The sequence below is a fragment of the Trachemys scripta genome, chromosome 9, assembly GCF_013100865.1.
Source record: "Trachemys scripta elegans isolate TJP31775 chromosome 9, CAS_Tse_1.0, whole genome shotgun sequence".
Taxonomy (NCBI): Eukaryota; Metazoa; Chordata; order Testudines; family Emydidae; genus Trachemys; species Trachemys scripta.
Window position 1 is genome coordinate 22904744 of NC_048306.1, and position 17981 is coordinate 22922724.

The 17981-nt window shown below is 45.9% G+C and overlaps 1 protein-coding gene across 2 annotated transcripts in view; it reads right to left on the bottom strand.

Moving 5' to 3' along the window:
• Window positions 1–2869: 2869 nt before the first annotated feature.
• LOC117883053 (rho GTPase-activating protein 20-like) overlaps window positions 2870–17981 on the bottom strand; it is a 66986-nt gene continuing 51874 nt past the window's right edge. The window contains exons 8-15 of one of the 2 annotated variants that reach the window (XM_034782006.1): window positions 17581–17647; window positions 12446–12634; window positions 10266–10441; window positions 9745–9906; window positions 8580–8689; window positions 7379–7568; window positions 6578–6695; window positions 2870–5576 (exon numbers count right to left, since the gene is read on the bottom strand). In XM_034782006.1, the coding sequence (XP_034637897.1) occupies window positions 3838–5576; window positions 6578–6695; window positions 7379–7568; window positions 8580–8689; window positions 9745–9906; window positions 10266–10441; window positions 12446–12634; window positions 17581–17647 (2751 nt within the window). In that variant the 3' untranslated portion in view covers window positions 2870–3837. The remainder of the gene's footprint in view (window positions 5577–6577; window positions 6696–7378; window positions 7569–8579; window positions 8690–9744; window positions 9907–10265; window positions 10442–12445; window positions 12635–17580; window positions 17648–17981) is intronic. The other variant, XM_034782007.1, reaches the window with a different exon arrangement.

The window sequence follows — 17981 nt, forward strand, 5'->3', positions numbered from 1 at the left end:
CCACCACAGAAATGCAGTTCGTCTTAGAGCAATACTTTCATTGCATTGCAATAATACACTTGTTCTGCTCAACTTTTTTCAGCAAGCTAGTGATTCCCTACACCTCCCAGGGTACGTGCCAAGAGAAACTGTTTTCCTCAATCATCAGCAGTGGAAATGAACCACTGCTGCCAAAATTGTGCCATTCTACATAAATATCAATAGCTCTTGGGCTTAAAGTGCAGCCTTCACAAAGAATAACAAACAGATTGTCTATGCTGATTAAAGTCAAGTGCTAAAGACAGACTAGCTGAATAGTTCTGATTGCTTTCATAAGTCAGTGAAAAGTAATTTGTGAGAGAGGTCATGACAGCTTCACAGCAATCGAAATGGCCAAATTCTTCCCTGGTGCAACAGCCTCGTTGTCAGGGATTAATCTGGCCCAATTGTGACAGTTACAAAATAAAATTGAAGCGTACTGGATGGCTCAGATGATTGGACTACAGAGCTCATTTAATGTTTAGTGGCCTGACTGAAGTCTACGCTAGAACCGAAGTGACCCAAAGTTGCAGTCATCTCATAGTCATTCAGTGAGCGCTTTGAAACGAAATGATAGGTCTTAGTCCAGATCCCAGTGACCAAACATCCACAGCACAAACACACAACTGACACCTTTCTCAACGGAGAGGCCAAGGCCTGGAAGGAAGGAAGGAAGGAAGGCGGGTCAGTGACCAAGTCACTTACTCTTTATTGCCCATCTGTAAAGGGAGCTTATTGAGTCTCCCTATGTCCCAGGTATAGTGTGAGGATAAAAGCATTAACAGTGGGAAGGCGCTCAGATTGTATGGCTGTCCGTCATATCCAACAATGACATCACAGCATTTTGTCTCTCCTCTTGTGGCTAGATAGTCAGAGCTGCGAGAAGCAAGGGCACAAACAGATGTCACATAGACACGTGTAGCTTCCTACTGAAGAGTTGACATGATGCTTAGACCTTTTTCTAGTCTGGCCATTCCTCGGATTGGAATTCAGGTATTATAGTGTTAAAGGCTATAGAAGAACTAGATAGCTAGAATGGGCATGGGGATGCAACATTACTCCTGGAGGAGGGGCCTTCCAGCTTGCTGGGCTGGGCTCAGTGTTTGTGTGTCTGTGAAGTTTGTATTGCTGCTGCCCAGTCCATATATGGACTCTGGAGCAAGAGAAGACATCAATCCCAGGACCGTCAATCCAGCGCCTCTACCCAGCACTAACTACTGTAGAACTAAAGACAAGGAACCACTAGACATGTGCCAGGCATTAAATGACAAACAAAGCTGTGTTTCTTTTATTGAAATAATTACAACCATAGCTTGAGAAAAGAAGGTGAACATCTCTTCAGTGAGCATGTGCGAGGGAAACAATGGTGGGCATTTTGTAGTACAATTATATACATCTTTCATCAGGCAAAGGCCATCAAGGTGAGCCAGGAATAAGAGGAGCCACAGATCATGTCAAAAGCTACATGTACCCAACTGAGCTCAATACACCTTGGAAAATGGGCTATTGTGCTCACCTTCTCCTCTGATGACATGTAATTTACCAGGAACAGCCAAAGAGCACAGGACAAGCGTCTTCCCTGGTGATTTCCAGGGGCGTTGATCAGAGCAGTGATGGTGATTTGTACTGATTAGACATTACCGCCCTCTGCATTAGGGTCCAATCCTGTGAGGTGCTGAGCAGCTCCAGCAGTGGGAAAGGAAAGTGCTCAGTAGCTTGTAGGAACCACTTAGCACTGTGAAGGATCAGGCCCTAAAGCAGTGAATAGAGATGCACAAATTCCATGGGCTCTGCTTTTCTCTTCTCTGTCCTCCCTACTTTTACTTTAACATGATGGGTGTGGCAGTGTGGGGACCAGCTTTGGAAACTCCTGCAAAACATTCCAACCAAATATCCAAAAACCTCTAACCTTTGTGACTTTTCCCATCTATAGAAACCTGCGATTCCTAATCTCCATCAAACGAAGGTGGCAGCCTCTTTGGAAATGAACTGCAGCATCCTTAACTTCTAAACAAGTTTGAATGGGTCTGACCTAGCTGAGGATTTCAGGACAGGCTCATTGAACGCAGTGGTTCAGATGCTCTGAGGCTATGTTTTCAAGTTTCCTGTCCTGATGAATCACTGGCAGCTTCATTATTAAATCCTCTCTAAAACTCACATCATTTGTACTTATCCCCAGATCCAGGCCTGCTGCAGTCAGTCGACACATTGGTGCATGCACTTCACTGAGTGGGAATTAATCACTACTCGGAGGAAGCTGTAACTGTCTAACAGCTGCTGTTTTCTCAGCCGTATGTAGTCCAGTACTTGGACTGCATGGCAGCTTTCTGGCCAGAGAGGACCTTACTTCAGTATCCACTCGGCAACACTTCTCAACTACTTCCACAACTCCTTGGACATCATGCCAAAACCAAACCATACTCAATTCCTCATAAAAATGGTTAAGGATTTAATTAGGATCCCCACATTCACTGCCTCTATACCTCAGAAGGGAGTTCTTGAAATTTCACCATCAGTTAAAGTCCTCAGGAAATAATTATTTCCTCCAGGAGACTTATATAGGACCAGCCACTCACTGAGAAGAACCAAGGAGCAGACCCCCAGCTAGTGTAAATTGTCATACAGTAGAACCTCAGAATTATGAACATCAGAGTTACAAACTGACCAGTCAACCACACGTCTCATTTGGAACCAAAAGTATGCAATCAAGCAGCAGCAAAGAAAAAAAAAGGCAAATACAGTACAGTACTACACTGTATTAAATATAAACTACTAAAAAAATAAAGGGAAAGTTTAAAAAGATTTGAGAAGGCACGGAAACTGTTTCTGTGCTTGTTTCATTTAAATTAAGAGGATTAAAAGCAGCATTTTTCTTCTGCATAGTAAGTTTCAAAGCTGCATTAAGTCAATGTTCAGTTGCAAGTTTTTGAAAGAACAACCATAACGTTTTGTTCAGAGTTACACACATTTCAGCGTTAGGAAGAACCTCCATTCCCCAGATGTTCCTAACTCTGAGGTTCTACTGTAGTTCCATTGAAGACAGTGGAGCCACAACCATTTACACGAGCTGAGGATCTGCACCAAATACTTGCTGGGCGAAGCCAGAAGAAGAGAAAGTGGATGCACGATAACAGATTAACATTGCAATTTTCAAGGTGCCTAATCCTTTAACTCAGTGGGAATTGGGCAACTGACTCCCTTAGGTGCTTTTGAAATCCCAGCCTCAATCAACAAAGAAAACCCTTCAATTTTATGCCAAACCATGGGGGGACAAGGAGGTTAGAGAAAGAAGAACTAGCTGTGCATTTTGAGTTAGGGGTGAAGCATCATCCTTTGGATTTCAATAAACATTGGTGACAAAAGATTAACAACATTGTGGAGTTTTGTACAAACTTAAAAAATTTGCAGGGTGACTCAAAGCTTTGCTCCACTGTCAAGGATCCACCATGATTTTTTTATGAAATGTAAGATAAATTCACTGTCCAATCCCCTCCACTCACCCACACACCCCTATGACTTGAGGCAAAACAGTCAGGAGAGCTTCAAATTCAGATGAAGGTGTCTGTACAATTCAGTTAATTTAAAACTCTAGGGGAGGATTCAGCCCACTGGGCACTGGTCAGTTAAGTACCTTTTGTAGAAAAAAGGTAGCAAAGAATAAAAAAAACCCCAAACCCAAACATTAATTACACATTAGCATCACTTCACACTTATTGACCCACACAGTCTGTTAGATTCTTCACACCTTGATCATATCTTACAGAACATTTTCCCAGCACGCTGTATAAAAAACAGTCACAGTTCCCATTCTCTCCTCTCCTAGACAAATGTCTCTTCTGCAAATGCCACTGTCTTGCACTCCTCTGGAGATGCATCCGTGTGTGGTGGGCTTTTGAGCCACTCCACCCTGCCCCGGATGAGTTCGCTCTCCACAGCTTCTGCATCCGCTGCATGGCAGTTCTTAGCCTCATCGTGCTTGAAGTATTCCCTGACGGTGTTGCGGATGGAGGCCGGGAGGATGATGCGGATGGTGTGGCTGAAGGCGTTGATGCTCTTCCTGTGGCTTTTGGCAGATGCCACTTGCTGAGCATCGTCCGTCAGCCCCTCTGCAGGGGGAATGCTTTGGGGAGTCTCTTTGCACTCCACCTGCAGCCGCTGGCTCGTTGCTTCGTGATGGTATCTCCTGGAGACAGACTGCAGCACCAAAGGGGTGTTCTGCCCATAGAATACTGTCTGGGGTATATGGACTCTTACTGTTTGTTGGCTCTTGGACATGTTTTGGTCACTGCTGCTGTTTGATTTGGTGCTATGGACGTTCACTGAGAAACCCTCATCCTCCTGTTCCATTGGAGACCCCTGTGGGCTTCTTTTATTTGGGGCCATGTAAAAGGTTATCTTGGTGCGCTTCAAGCTTTCCTGCCTGGGAGGGGAAACCTCTGGGCCTTTTATCTCAATGTGCTTAACTGATTTCTCCCTGGGCCCTTGCTGGCCAATCGCTGATGAGCTCTCATTGGTTGGGATATGAGTTGGGGGGTCTGTTTTACATTCAGACTCCTTGAAATAACATTGTTTTCTGAGAGTTTGTCCAGAGCCCCTGGCACATCTCACATGTCTTTCCTCGTCCTCCCAGTCACTCTCATTTAACAGGCTTCCCATGGCTGCCCCATTGATGGGCACAAAGCCCTTCACTTCCCCAATGTTATGACTGCTCCCCACGTCCCTCTGCTCATACTTGCTCCATGAGTCCAAGTCACAAGGGTTCAAGGGCAAAGGAGATGTCAAGGGCTTTTTCCATTCTTTCAGGGACCTCTGTGCTGTCTTTGGAGACAAAGCATGGAGGCGGGTGGAAGTGCCAAACATGAAAGGCAGGGAGGAGACATCTGTGGGGCTGAAGGCTGAGGACTCAGAGCAGTAGGAGAAAGCACTGTCTAAGGAGCTTAGTGAGGAGGCTGAAGGGGAAGTGGTGGTCGAGGAAAGGCTGGAGAAGCTGGACCTGTTGGACAGGCTGGTTTTCTGAAGGCTGAGCTTCTTCACCCTAGAGCTGGTCTGAGGTGATTGCCAGAAATTCTGCCTGGTCTTATTCAGCCCAGGGCTCAGGCCTTCATCAATCAGCTTCTGGCTCTCCAGCTGCAGCTGCTTGAGCCTCTGGATGTAGTCATTGTGACTATGCATGATGGTGGCATCACAGCTGGACTGGCGGGCCACCGGCTCATGGCACTGGGCGGGGAGCTGAGAGCTGAGGCAGACACTGGGCTCAGAAGAGCACCGATCCCTCGCAGGACTCAGTGAACGTATTGAGTCAATGGAGCAGAAGGAGCCCTCTTCCTCTAGGAGGTCATAGCTGTCTGCGCTGGCATTCTTCCTGGTTTTGCTTTGGTAGCAGGCAGTGATCTCACTAAACAGATCCCAGTCTTCCTGTTCCTCTTCAAGTAACAAACCACTGGACGGGTCAAACATGGAGACAGCTTCAGGCACGCGATGATGCTTTGGTCTTTCTTGGTCACAGGCAGCAAACTCCATCTCATCAGAGGAATCGTTGTGCTGAGCCATGCCAATACCTGGGGAAGACATGCAGAGAGAATGCAAATTAACTCTTTGCAATTCTACAGAAATGCACATAATTATCTGTGTTCCTATCTACCTGCCAAAGTGCCTATCAACTAGGAACCAAAGGGTATGTCTGCACTTAGAGCTGGAGGCAATACCCAGCTTGAGGAGACAAACCCATGCTAGCTCTGATCAAGCTAGTGCGCTAAAAATAGAGGGTAGCTGTGGTGCTGCGAGTGGCAGGAAAGGCCAGCTGTCCTGAGTGTGTGTCCAGCATCGCAGATTCTCACCCCCCAGCTCAAAGTGCAGCCATACTCTACTGCATTTACTACTACAACTGAAACAACCGAGTACCTGCCCTTTGAAGATCTTCAAGTGCTTTATGAATGTTAATTAATTAATTCTCACAAGACTTCTGCAAGGCAGAAGGAGAATTATCCACCGTGTTTTACAGTTGGGGAAACTGAGGCCTGGAGTGGGGAAATGATTTTCTCAAGGCTGCCCGGCAAGTCTGTGGCAGAAGTGGAAATGGAACCCCAGAGTCCTGGCTCACAAAACTCAGGCTCTCATCATTAGACAACAGTCTGTGTGTATTCAGTAGAGGCACTTGGATCCCTTTAAATTCTGACCTACCAAGTCTAATTTTAGAAAATTGGTTTAAACTGTTCCACTTAAAAAAAAAAAAAGGCTGTTGGGAAATGGTGCTTGCTCCATGAATTCTGAGGCAAATTGTCTGTCTGTCAAACCTGGAGCAGCTGGAAACAGCAGCAGGGTAATGGAGAAGGGGGAAGCCTGCCAAATAGGGATGCATATCCGAGGTGCTGTGCCTGCATCCTCCAATGCTCTCGTCAAAACATAGGTAGGAAGTAAGGGGAAAGAACTGGCTGAGAACGAATCCCCTCTTCTAGTTTCCCCTGGACAAGGAGTGTGGGAATTGTAGTCTTCTTTGTAAGAGGCATTTGACAGTGGTTGTGAGTGACCAGACATCTCTGGGGAGGTGCCACAGCCTTACCCAGGAAATTCTCAGAGCTTTTTGACTTTTCTTTGTCTGGTCTTTGAAACAGCGAAGTGATGTCACCTCCAAAAATTTCTGCTGAGTTTTCAATCAGGAACTGCACTAACATGGCCACCTGCCAAAGGAGAGGAAACACGGGGGTCAGTCTGGGGAAAATATATCCACCTCTATTATTCTCCAAGACAATTTAGCCCAGGGAGACAATATGATGATGCCTTTCTCTGCACAAACGCAACACTTAATCCCGAAGCTTCTCTTTGGCTCAGAAAGCTAGGAAGCACCTCTTCTAGCTTGGATGCTTGTGTATTAGTCATAGCCGGAGGTAAGAAGCTGGACTAAATGGACCAATAGTGTGAGCTGATACAGTAAATCTTGTGGTCCTAATTATTATTGTCATCATCTCACAGGCAATATTCTGCCTCTGGGGAGATGTGTCATGATGTTAGATTTGTTCCTCTCTGCAGGATGGTGCCACCATTATTAGATATTTCAGATGGGGACACAGTTCCCTCCCTTCTAATGGGATGCTAAGTGCCCTCCTAGCCACTCCCAGCACAAGATGTCCAGCAGGGAAGTCCATTTGTTAGAGCAGATCATGACTTCTTTTGGTGCCTCCATCCTTGGAGAACCTCAGTGGTCAAGTCACCCCACAACAAGCTGCATAGGGTGGTGGGGGTGAAGCTAAAATTACTACTTACCTAAAGTAGTTTATCTCTATATTTCCTTTGTAGGCTGAAGAGGAACATGTCATAGGAGATGGGAAGAAAATCATGGGCAGAATCCCACAAGAGTATTTACCTTTTTTGTAGACCTGCTTTCCTCTTCAGGCCCAGTAGGGCTAGGAAGCCATAGCATGTTGGGAGCTATGCAAAGAGCCAGGTTAAATGCATTCATCTGATTCTCCCCTGAATTCTGCTCAATATGATGCAGGACTCCAAACAGGTGTCTGAGTAAAATGAGGTTGGCTTCTGGGAGCTGCTTCACCAAACTGTCCAGGGAAAAGAAACAAAGCAAAACAAGGAGCTTGTAAAACCTGGTCCCCAAAAATGACAATTGACTTTCAAAAGCCCTGCCTATACTACAGGTACAATGGCATTTTTGTAACCTGTTTGTGACACTCTCATCTGACCCCTCTACAACAAATAGGATTGAGTTACGTTCACCACACCGTTATGTCGTTATCATGTTTGTGCATTCACACCTACCATGCTGTCTAATGCATTCTGGGAAAATTTGGACTTTAGTTCATAGTGCCTCAGCAGATGCTAGAATACCTGGAGGACACACATACAGACCAATGCCAGCAGCACGGACAGATATACACTTTGCTAAGACCTATGGTACAGAGATCTGAAGGGAAGGAGGACCAGCCAAACTTACTGTTTAACCCCCTCTCCCCCTCCATGCTGAGACAGGTATAGGAAGAGATTTGACATATAGCTTATGCCCATGTGATGCTAATGGACAAGTCCTGCTCAATGTGCCAGTCTGAGGCAGGTAAATAAACTCATCAGGTCCCTGATACTATGTCTGGCAGGCTACTCCTTCCTGACTATCACACTGACGTGGCTATCGTTTTAACTTTGTGCATGCAAGAAAGAACCACCATAGTTAAGCAACTAATTCCATTTATACCCAATGGTACCACTGAGATCCAAATCACTGTCCTTTCTTTGCTTGAATTCTAGTAATTACGGCTGGTCACCAGAAAAGATTTTTTGTTGGTAGGGGGCAGGGCGGAGGTTTGGTAAAGAAAAAAAAATCTCATGAACAGTTTTGTCAAAAATGTCAACATCTTTCACTAAAAAATTGTTTTGATGAAAATGTTCTGACCAGCTCTGCTAGCAGCTGGCATTCATACGCATCAGCAGCCAGTGGAACAAGAGCAGGGAGCTGGCCTAGAGCAATATGAGGAGTCTCTTAGAACATGGCGACTATGCTGTGTGGGTGGAAATGATACATGCCTCCTCAAGAGAGACACAGTGGGACATTTACATACCTTTTGATGGCTTCAATCTTATGCCCTCGATTTACTGTGTCCACGGCTTCCATCCACAGCCCGTGCATGTCTGAGGATAGAACACTATCAGGTATATTTCGTAGAAAATCCTGAATTAAATATATATATGCAGAGCAGTCTGGTCAGTTTTGAATCGTTTGTTTCATGATGCATAAACGTTCATTTTTATTAAACATAAGATAAAATGAAACGTGACACAAATCAATTCCCACAAGGCCTCCCTGCTCCCCGTGGCATGCAGCACTGCAAACAGACTTGGTCTGTGTGTCATAGAAGGAAAAGGACCATCTAATCCATCCATTGGCCAGAGCTGGATTATTCTCCATAGTATTGTACATTTGCCAGGGCTTCGTCTAGTCCAGATTTAAATGTCCAAACAATGGGGTTTCTACCACTTCCCTTGGGATACTATTCCACAGCCTAATATATGGCTTGAATTGGAATCAGTCTGAATCCCCCTCTCAAGCAAACAGTGACCTGGGGAGATTTCTACCCTGTAGGCTGGCCAACAAGTGGAGAACTGGGAACACATTTCAAGTGCAGGCTGAACTGTTCTCATCTCATTTACACCTCAGTCCTCCAGTGCCTTCTCACAAGTTCTTCCACAATTCACTGGGAAATAATTCACAGAGCAGCTCCACTTGCTGTAGCACAAAGAACTCCCCAAAGTCCTAGCAACATACGCCAATGAGAGCAGTGCCGTGTGGACACAGCAGCTCGAATGTTATACTGCAGTGTGGCTGCTTGCACTTGAGCTAGGCTAACTTAACAGGAATAATTTGAATGCAGGTAATTCAGGTTAACTGTGCAGTGCAGACACAGCCCTAATCTGTTTAACCCCTTGCTGCCTGAGGTTCTGTTGTAGTTTTGCATTAGAAGGTACAAAAAGGGATACTGGTCTGAAGGCCAATATTCCTTTCTTCATGTTAAAGACCATTAAAGCAGCAAATCTCCATTCATGCAGGGGCACGTCTCCTCTCTTACATGTACCCAGCCATGAGATGGGGGTGGGGTATGCAGAATGTGCCCAATTAAAAATGCTTTCCCCTGGCTGGCAGGATCATGTTACTCCCCTCACTGAATGCGAAGTGCTGTGCTAGGGTATATTTTAGCCCAGAGGGCAGCATCGCTTGGAGTAACTTACAGTGATGACTGCTGCAGCTACAAAGACTGACTCGCCATCCATCTGAACATCATCTCCAGAGTTCAATTTCTCTTTCAGTTCCTTGCAGATCTTGGCATTGGCGGAGCGCCTGAAAATGCCCCTTGTGGAGGGACCTTCATGGTACAGCAGAAGCAGCATGTCCTAGGAGAAAGCCCAGCCCCAAGATAGATTTAGAAGGGTTTATCATCTGAACCCATATTGTGTCAGACCTCACAAACTAAGCAGGGCTAAGGCTGGTCAGCATTAGATAGGAGATTCTCAAGGAAACCTAGATGGTACAAGAAGTGCTATAGGTGACTCTGTAGGGGATGCTTTCGTTCATGATGTTGAATGAGTACTGAATCAATGTTATAGCACAGGAGAGGACTCCTCTGCCTCCCTCCCATACACACCTGGGTGACGGGAGCCTCAGAGATACCACAGATGACTGATACAGAGGTGGGTGGCTAGATGATCTATTCAAACTCATGCTGGGATTCAGGACATAACCCCTCTCTTACCATAATAGGCTTGGGGAGGATTCCATCAGGACACACAGAGGACAAAGACAGGCCGAAGAGTTTCCGTGGGGTGGGGGGAGAATGTGATGCTGGGCTGCCCGTGGGGGTGCTGGTAGTCCGGCGCAAAGCCCAGTCAATCAAAGATTTCTTCCTCTTGGTATGTTTCTGCAAGGATTCTGAAATAGCCAAGAGCCCCTTGCGTTACAGTGTGCTCATTGTGCAAGGACTGCATTAGCCACGGGGTGGGGGCCAGAGTTATGCAGATGGGTTTATATCTATTACAGTGGCATGTAATGTCAAAATTCCTATGTCATGGACTGGAACTATATTGGAGTCTTGACTGGGAGAAGTCTCTTAAATCCAGTGGGCAGAGTAAGGTCAGTCACCCAATGAAAACCCACAGGGCAAATAGTTCACAAACACGCCATCGCACAAAGTGTTTGTACAGAGTCTAGCACGATGTGGGCCCATTCTTGGCTGGCCCCTCAGCACTACCGTAATAAACATTAGTAATAATAACAACAGTAATTTATCTGCGGTAAAGAAGGGCTGGGCAGCCTTAAGGCTGGGGACACCATTCAGTCATGTGTCTCCTTACTGCAGTGCTGTGAGTGGCTTAGGGCTGGGCATATTCCCTAGCACTTTGAGGGCTGAATGCTCCAAAGGAGTTAGGCACTGTGATGCTGTGTGCCACAACGCATCACTTTTAGGGGCCTGGGAAAATCACTGCTATTCACAACGCCTGAGTTAGGTGCCTAGGCTCCTATACAATGACTGGGGAGAGCGAGCCACCTTAGAATGCAAGTCACAAAAGCCAGCAGGCTAGGCGGGAAGCCAGTGGTGGGGGTGGGTGGGTACTAATCTCCACCCCTTTCTAAGAGATAGGCACCTAAGTCCAAGCTGCAGGGAGGCGTTTAACTCTGTTTCTGATTCTTAGCTGGGAGCCCCCTTTTGATTTAAGGAGTCTGTACCATCTTAGCAACACACAGGCGGGAGATGGAGGAGAGGAGGAGCCCAGTGGTTAGGGTACTCTCCTGGGATGCAGGAGACCAACAGTTCAAGTTCCCCTCTTTGAAGAGGGATCTGCCACCTCTCAGCCCACTGGGCTGTGGGATATTTTCCATATATAGGGAGTCCTTCAGTCTCCCAAGTTGAAGCTGTTGCACTATGGGTTAATAATGTTACAGGGGGGAGGGGCTGCTGCTCACCTATGGGGTCCGGATCTGGTAGGCAGCCCCTGAGTACACCTATCAGATCAGGTGAGTTAGGCTGGCAAGTGCCTCTCTTCCCCTGTTTTGAGAATCACTCCAGGACTTAGTTGGGAGATAGGCCCCTGAATGCCCACAGGCAGGCAGCCATGCATATGCCCAGAGTGAGAAACATAGGCACCTAGGGAACTTTAGTGCAAAAACATAGGTACTAAGTGAGTTTAGGCACTTTCAAGGTTCAGCAGGAGTTTTGTTCATCACAGTGAACCCGAAACTGGAACTTAGGTGTCTAAAACACGGACTTCGGCACCTAACTTCTTTTGTGCATTCAGCCCTGAGTGATTAACTTCTTCTGTCTCTTGGTGAATATGTTATCTGTGAATCGTCTTTTTTAGTATGTGTGCAGCTCTATAGACGGTCAAATAATATTCATCAGAGAAACTACTGGTGCATTTTTTGTCAATTGGCAAATACATTTGTCATGGATAATTCTTGTATCATTTGAATGGCTCTAGCATGGATGTTATTACATGCTGAGTTCAAGGCATCAGTAAACCATTAGCCAGTCAATAAACAAAGACCTCAGAGACAACATGTCTTCTGTGCTTCTTGGGAAGACCCGGTCAGAGAGTTAAATATGGTCTCTTTGGTGACGCTGTGTGTGGAGCATAGCAATTCATTCAAGGGGATCGTAACTTTCTGTTGAATGCTAATCAAGTACCTAAAATTTGGTAAGGAGAGCCAAAGTAATGGTTAAGGGTGAAGTCCCGCTACCACTGAAGTCAATGTATATTCGGTGGGAGCAGGAACAGGCTCCGATTTATGAAGGACAAAATCAACCCTCCTTTCACTGCAGATATAGTCAAGCTGAGAGTAGCTCTCTAAAATAAAAACACAATGCAACAGAAAGTCAGCAACTGCCACAGAGAGAGCTCCCAAGTCCTTTGAAGGGACACACATCCGGGCTCTCACCTCTCCTCAGCTGCCTTGGAGCTTGGGGTCTGGGTTTCAGGATGAACTGACACTGCCTGTCCTTGGGAAGCTGATCCAGGATGGTAGCCTCCGTCCCATCAGCTAGGAGTGTGTTGTTGTTGGTTCCTTGGTGCTGGTCAACAGAGTCTCGGAGGCAGCTCAGTATGATGCTGAAAGGATGCTCATGACCTGTTGCGACAAGAGCCACAGAAAGACCAGGTGAGGCTGCAGAACTCATGAATTTCACGCTGTGAAAGCAATTAGGGGACCCGGCGGTTTGGTTTGTAGTGGTCAGACATCCACATCTCACAACTTCCACAGCAGTGAGTTGGCGGCAATCTCATCAGAGAGCCCAAGGACTGAATGGGCCATGGAGACTGAGCCCTGCTATTACTCCTTGATGTGCTTTCCTCTAGGTCAGAGGTGAGGTGCACTGCTGAGTGGCAAGGATTTGGGGAAGCCAATTGGCTCTGCTGTGCCAATGCTGCACATGCTCCGGGGTAAAGAGAAAAGTTTGACTGAAGAGGGGTTCAGCCTAGAACCTTGCACGAGCACCAGTGTTCGCTCTAATTTTTCCCATGCATGTGCAGAATGAATTTTGTTATGTGCACCAATATGGAGGTGATGTGTGACATATCACCTCCATATTGGTGCACATAACAAAATTCGTGTGGTGGAGGTGGGGCTGAGGGGTTCGGAGTGTGGGCACAGGGTTGAGGTGCAGAGGGGGAAGGGGGGATGAGGGCTCTGGCTGGGGGTGAAGGCTCGGGGGGGGGGGCCGGGGATGAAGGGTTTGGGGTGCAGGCTGCACCGGGGCTACAGCGGGGAGAGAGGACTCCCCCCAGCTCTCTCTCCCCGCAGCAGCTCCTGAGCTGGGGCAGATAGGTGCCTCTCCCTGCCACGGTAGCTCCAGGGCTGGGGCTGCAGGATAGGCGCCTCTCCTCCGGCTGCAGCAGCTCCGGGGCGGGGCTGGGGGAGGGGCACCTCTCCCCACTGTGGCAGGTCTGGGGCCGGGGGAAGGCATCTCTCTTCACCGCAGCCAAGTGCCTGCGCAGGGCTTAATAGGCTGCTGCATGGCTATGCAGCTTAGAGGGAACTTAAGACGAGCACGACATTCACTAGGGGAAAAGAAATCTAAGGAAAAAAGGAGAAGGATAAAAGTGAAGGTTCAGTTGCTTTTTCAGATGTGAGAAGTTGCCTGGAAGAACACAGACAGAAGTGTAAAGATCAATGCAGCAACTCTTAGATTTAAAATGATATTTTGGAAGGATATGCTGGATGGCCTCACTAGGCATTCATGCCTCAGCCTTCCCAAATCTGAATACAGAGGAACACATCATTATTAAGATTTGAATTACAGTAGTGCTTAGAGGCCCATTGTGCTAGGCACTGCACAAAATGCATAGTGAGAAATGATCCCTGTTGTGAAGAGTTTACTGTTTAAATGTAACCCACACACCTCCTGGGTGTGGTGTTCTGTCCCATCAAGTGACACTGAGACCACTTAGAGATTAATGAGTCTACTTTACAGCCCTAGCTAAGAGCCATATGGCTTGAAGCTCATGCATTTAGCTTCAGCAGCCCCAGGTTTGATCCTGCCTGCCGATGACCGGGGTCTGTTGGAGTTACATGAGCAGACAGGATGGACAAGGGTGGGAGGGAAAACAGAGAGGCAAAGTGACTTGTCCAAGGTCACACAGCTGGCCAGTAGCAGAGCTGGGAATAGATTCCCCCTTCTCTCCTGACTCCCAGACCAGTGCACTATCTATTAAACACGCACCCCTCTCTGAGTCACCCATTCTCAGCTTGTTTGTTTGTAGTGGCAGTGGAAAGTTTACTTTAAAACCTTCCTGGATTTGGTAATCCATTATAATACTGGCCATTGGAGATACGAAAAAGGTTCCTGAAGGATGGAGGCTGACTCTTGCTGCGTGTGTGAGCACATGTGTATGTATGCACTGAAGGGTGCGGAGAATTGTTTTCTTAATAGTTTCACATTATCAGATGTGAATACAATCTCATTTGGAAAGACAATATAATTTTATTTACTTTAAACAGACACCAAAGGGACATGCATCAAGCTTGATCCATCTACCTTTGGGCACACATCTGTATTTTTATCAGGGTGTCACTATTTACATTCCCCCCAACCACTCCATAAATATGTCAGGACTGTTTTTAAAATCGATCAATCAATCAAAAGCCACCAGCTCAATCTTCATTAGCCACCCTAGATAACACTCTATGTGCACACCTCTATGTAACAAACCAGAATGTGTGTCCCTCTACTCACAAGCTACCCTACAACAGCAATCCAGTGTGTGAATTCCTGTGCTCAGGAGGTATTCTGCAATCAACCAACTGGTGTACATAGCCTATACTAATGTTCACTATGCTGTGCTCACACACTGTTTACTTTAAACAGACACCAAAGGGACATGCATCAAGCTTGATCCATCTACCTTTGGGCACACATCTGTGTTTTTATGGGGGTACATATCCTATACTAACATTCACTACCCTGTGGTCACACACTACCCTACAATAAAAATCCAGCAGGTGCTTCCCTTCACTAATGACCATAACAAATAAGCATGCTCAGACAGCACTTGCGAGAAACACCAACAATGACAAACCAATGTGTGCTGCTAAGTGCTCATAAACAACCCTACAATACAATTTTATGATGACAACAAGCTCTTAAGAGCAAGCCTACAAAAACAAACCAGTGTGTTCAAACCCTAGAGGAGAATTAATCCAGAAAGGAAACCACATCTCAATTTCAGCAACAGTGGGAAAGTAACTATTTTTTAAAATGACGAAATACACATTAGAGAGATAAGGTGGGTGAGGTAATATATTTTATTGGACCAGCTTTTGTTCAAGCTTTCAAGCTACACAAAGCTCTTCTTCAGGTCTGGGAAATGAAGAAGAGCTCAGTGTAGCTTGAAAGTTTGTCTCTCTCACCAGCAGAAGTTGGTCCAATAAACAGTATTACCTCACCCACCTTGTCTCTCTAATATCCTGGGACCAATATTTCTGCAACTACGCTGCATAAGAAATACATTTTGACAGGCATCACTGGAAGCTGACTGTGTATCCAAGTGCAAAACGTGTCCATTGGAGTATCACTCAAGCCATTACATGTTATGGTTGAACCTCAAAAGATTTAGCCTAGGTAGCTAATCATCAGTTCAGCCCTCAGGGTATTGGTCAAAATATTGGGCGTGATGCTTGGATCTTAAAAAGTTCTGTTCAGATATGCAACTCGCAGTTTAGATCAGTGCTTCTCAAAGCCGGTCCGCCGCTTGTTCAGGGAAAGCCCCTGGCAGGCCGGGCCGGTTTGTTTACCTGCCACATCCGCAGGTTCGGCCGATTGCGGCTCCCACTGGCCGCAGCTCACCGCTCCAGGGCAATGGGGGCTGTGGGAAGCGGCGCAGGCCGAGGGATGTGCTGGCCGCCCTTCCCGCAGCCCCCATTGGCCTGGAGCGGTGAACCGCGGACAGTGGGAGCCGCGATCGGCCAAACCCGCGGATTCGGCAGGTAAACAAACCGGCCTGGGCCGCCAGGGGCTTTCCCTGAACAAGCAGTGGCTCGACTTTGAGAAGCACTGGTTTAGATGCTTCAGAGCAACTTTGATCAGGACATTGTGTAACACACAATAACACAGAGTGATTCTTTGTTCCCTCCCCATTGCTAGATCACATATAGAATTCTGATTGTGTTTACGAGAGTAGCACAAGGGCAGCCTGTCTCTTTCAAAAGGATCAGTACTTCATAGCTCTGGTCATGTTAAAAGTACCAGGAGGACAGTGTACCTTCTGGTATTTTGGGGATTCTGGTCTCTGACAGGAACTGCAAAGATTTGAACGTATATTAAAATAAAACTTAAAACAAATAACCAAAGTTTTTTGAACTTCAGAAAAAGTTCAGGTTGGGTTTGATTCTTATTTTATCCAAATGGCCCTTCCCTAAATATGATTCTATCACAGCATCATACATAATAATAGAATTTGTTATGAATTGCTATGGGAAAGATTGGAAAGACTTGTTTCATACACTTTGCCAAAGTAAATACCCTGTCTAATTTTAATTGTACATTTAATCTTACTTCACTGTCTTGTTTTTGCCAATGATGCAAATATGAAAAAGATATTTTTTTTGCAAACTTCAGCTTCGGTACTTTCTAAGATTAATGCCTGGAATTAATAAGACAAAACACTGTGTTTTATTTTGTTTGGTGGTGATGAGTTTCTGAAATCATCTCACGTAAAGCCCTGATAGTGCCCTGGCTCTGAAACCCCAATATGCACATTTATTTTCCTTCCAACCTCCCAAAGTTTTTATAATCTAAACAGAAATTGTAAAAAAAAGGAACTTTTCAAATAAACAATTTGCAAAGGACATTTCCCAAAATGCCCTGTGTCTCCTTGTGAGATCGGTTTCAGATTAGAGTGGGTATTCAGACTAAAGCAACACAAAAAGCCTTGTGAAATGAACCCTCTACTTAATGGGCTATGACCTCTTGCCTGAAAAACAATTTCTTTAAATCTGAGCTGGACTGCTTTGAAAAATAAATATCAAACAAGAAAGATTAATACTTTGGGCTCTTGATAGCAGGCTTAAATGTCACCAACAAATACATTTTAAAACACTTCTTCCTTCACTTACCTACCTGCCAAGACCTGCTTCCCCTGCAAAATTGAAAGCCATTGCTACCATCTAACGCAACATGCTACATGCAGCCCTTGTTATTCTTTAGGTTTTAGGGTGTGATTTGCTCCCCAAGAAGTCAATTATAGCTGACGACACTCAGGACCTAGTGGGAGATGCTCAGCCCTGATTGATAGAGTCCAATCTGGCAAGTCCTGTGTGTGTATGTGGAACAACCAACTGAAAGTGGTAGACAGATGCCAAGAACTCACACCCAGGGGTGCACAGCATTTCTTAACAATGGATTGTGAGTGCAACAACAGATCTTTAAAGAGTCAGCATGCAGGTTGAGATGGATTTTGCAAAGAGACAGAGATGCTTCCCTTATTCAGTGACCAACATTATTATCATCATCATCACTGACTTGCTACATCAGCACCTACATGCTGGCATACCTAAATGAAAAATGGAAATGCTCTTACCAATAAGGGGATAAGCAGGGTCATCCTTTCCTGATATCACCCAGAGGTGGTAGTCACTTGGTCTACCCTGTGGATTGAGGAACAGAAGGGAAAAATATAAAAGGGGGCCAAGGACTGAAAAGAAGGACTGGAGCAGCTGGACACAGCACACAAAACAACTGGAAGAGGTAACAGTGGAACAGGCCAAGAGTCAGGAAATGAATAGATGTAAACATCTGGGAAAACAACCTTGTTATAAGCTCTCAGAATCTGTTTGTCTGACATGCAGAGGAAGGTGAAAGGTTCAGGAGAGGGAGAGAAAGGTAATCAGAAGGATGAAAACAAACTAGGGTTTCCCCAACATTCACATAGAAGGCTCAGATTCAGGAAGTCTTCTGACATATTGATCAGACATCATCACT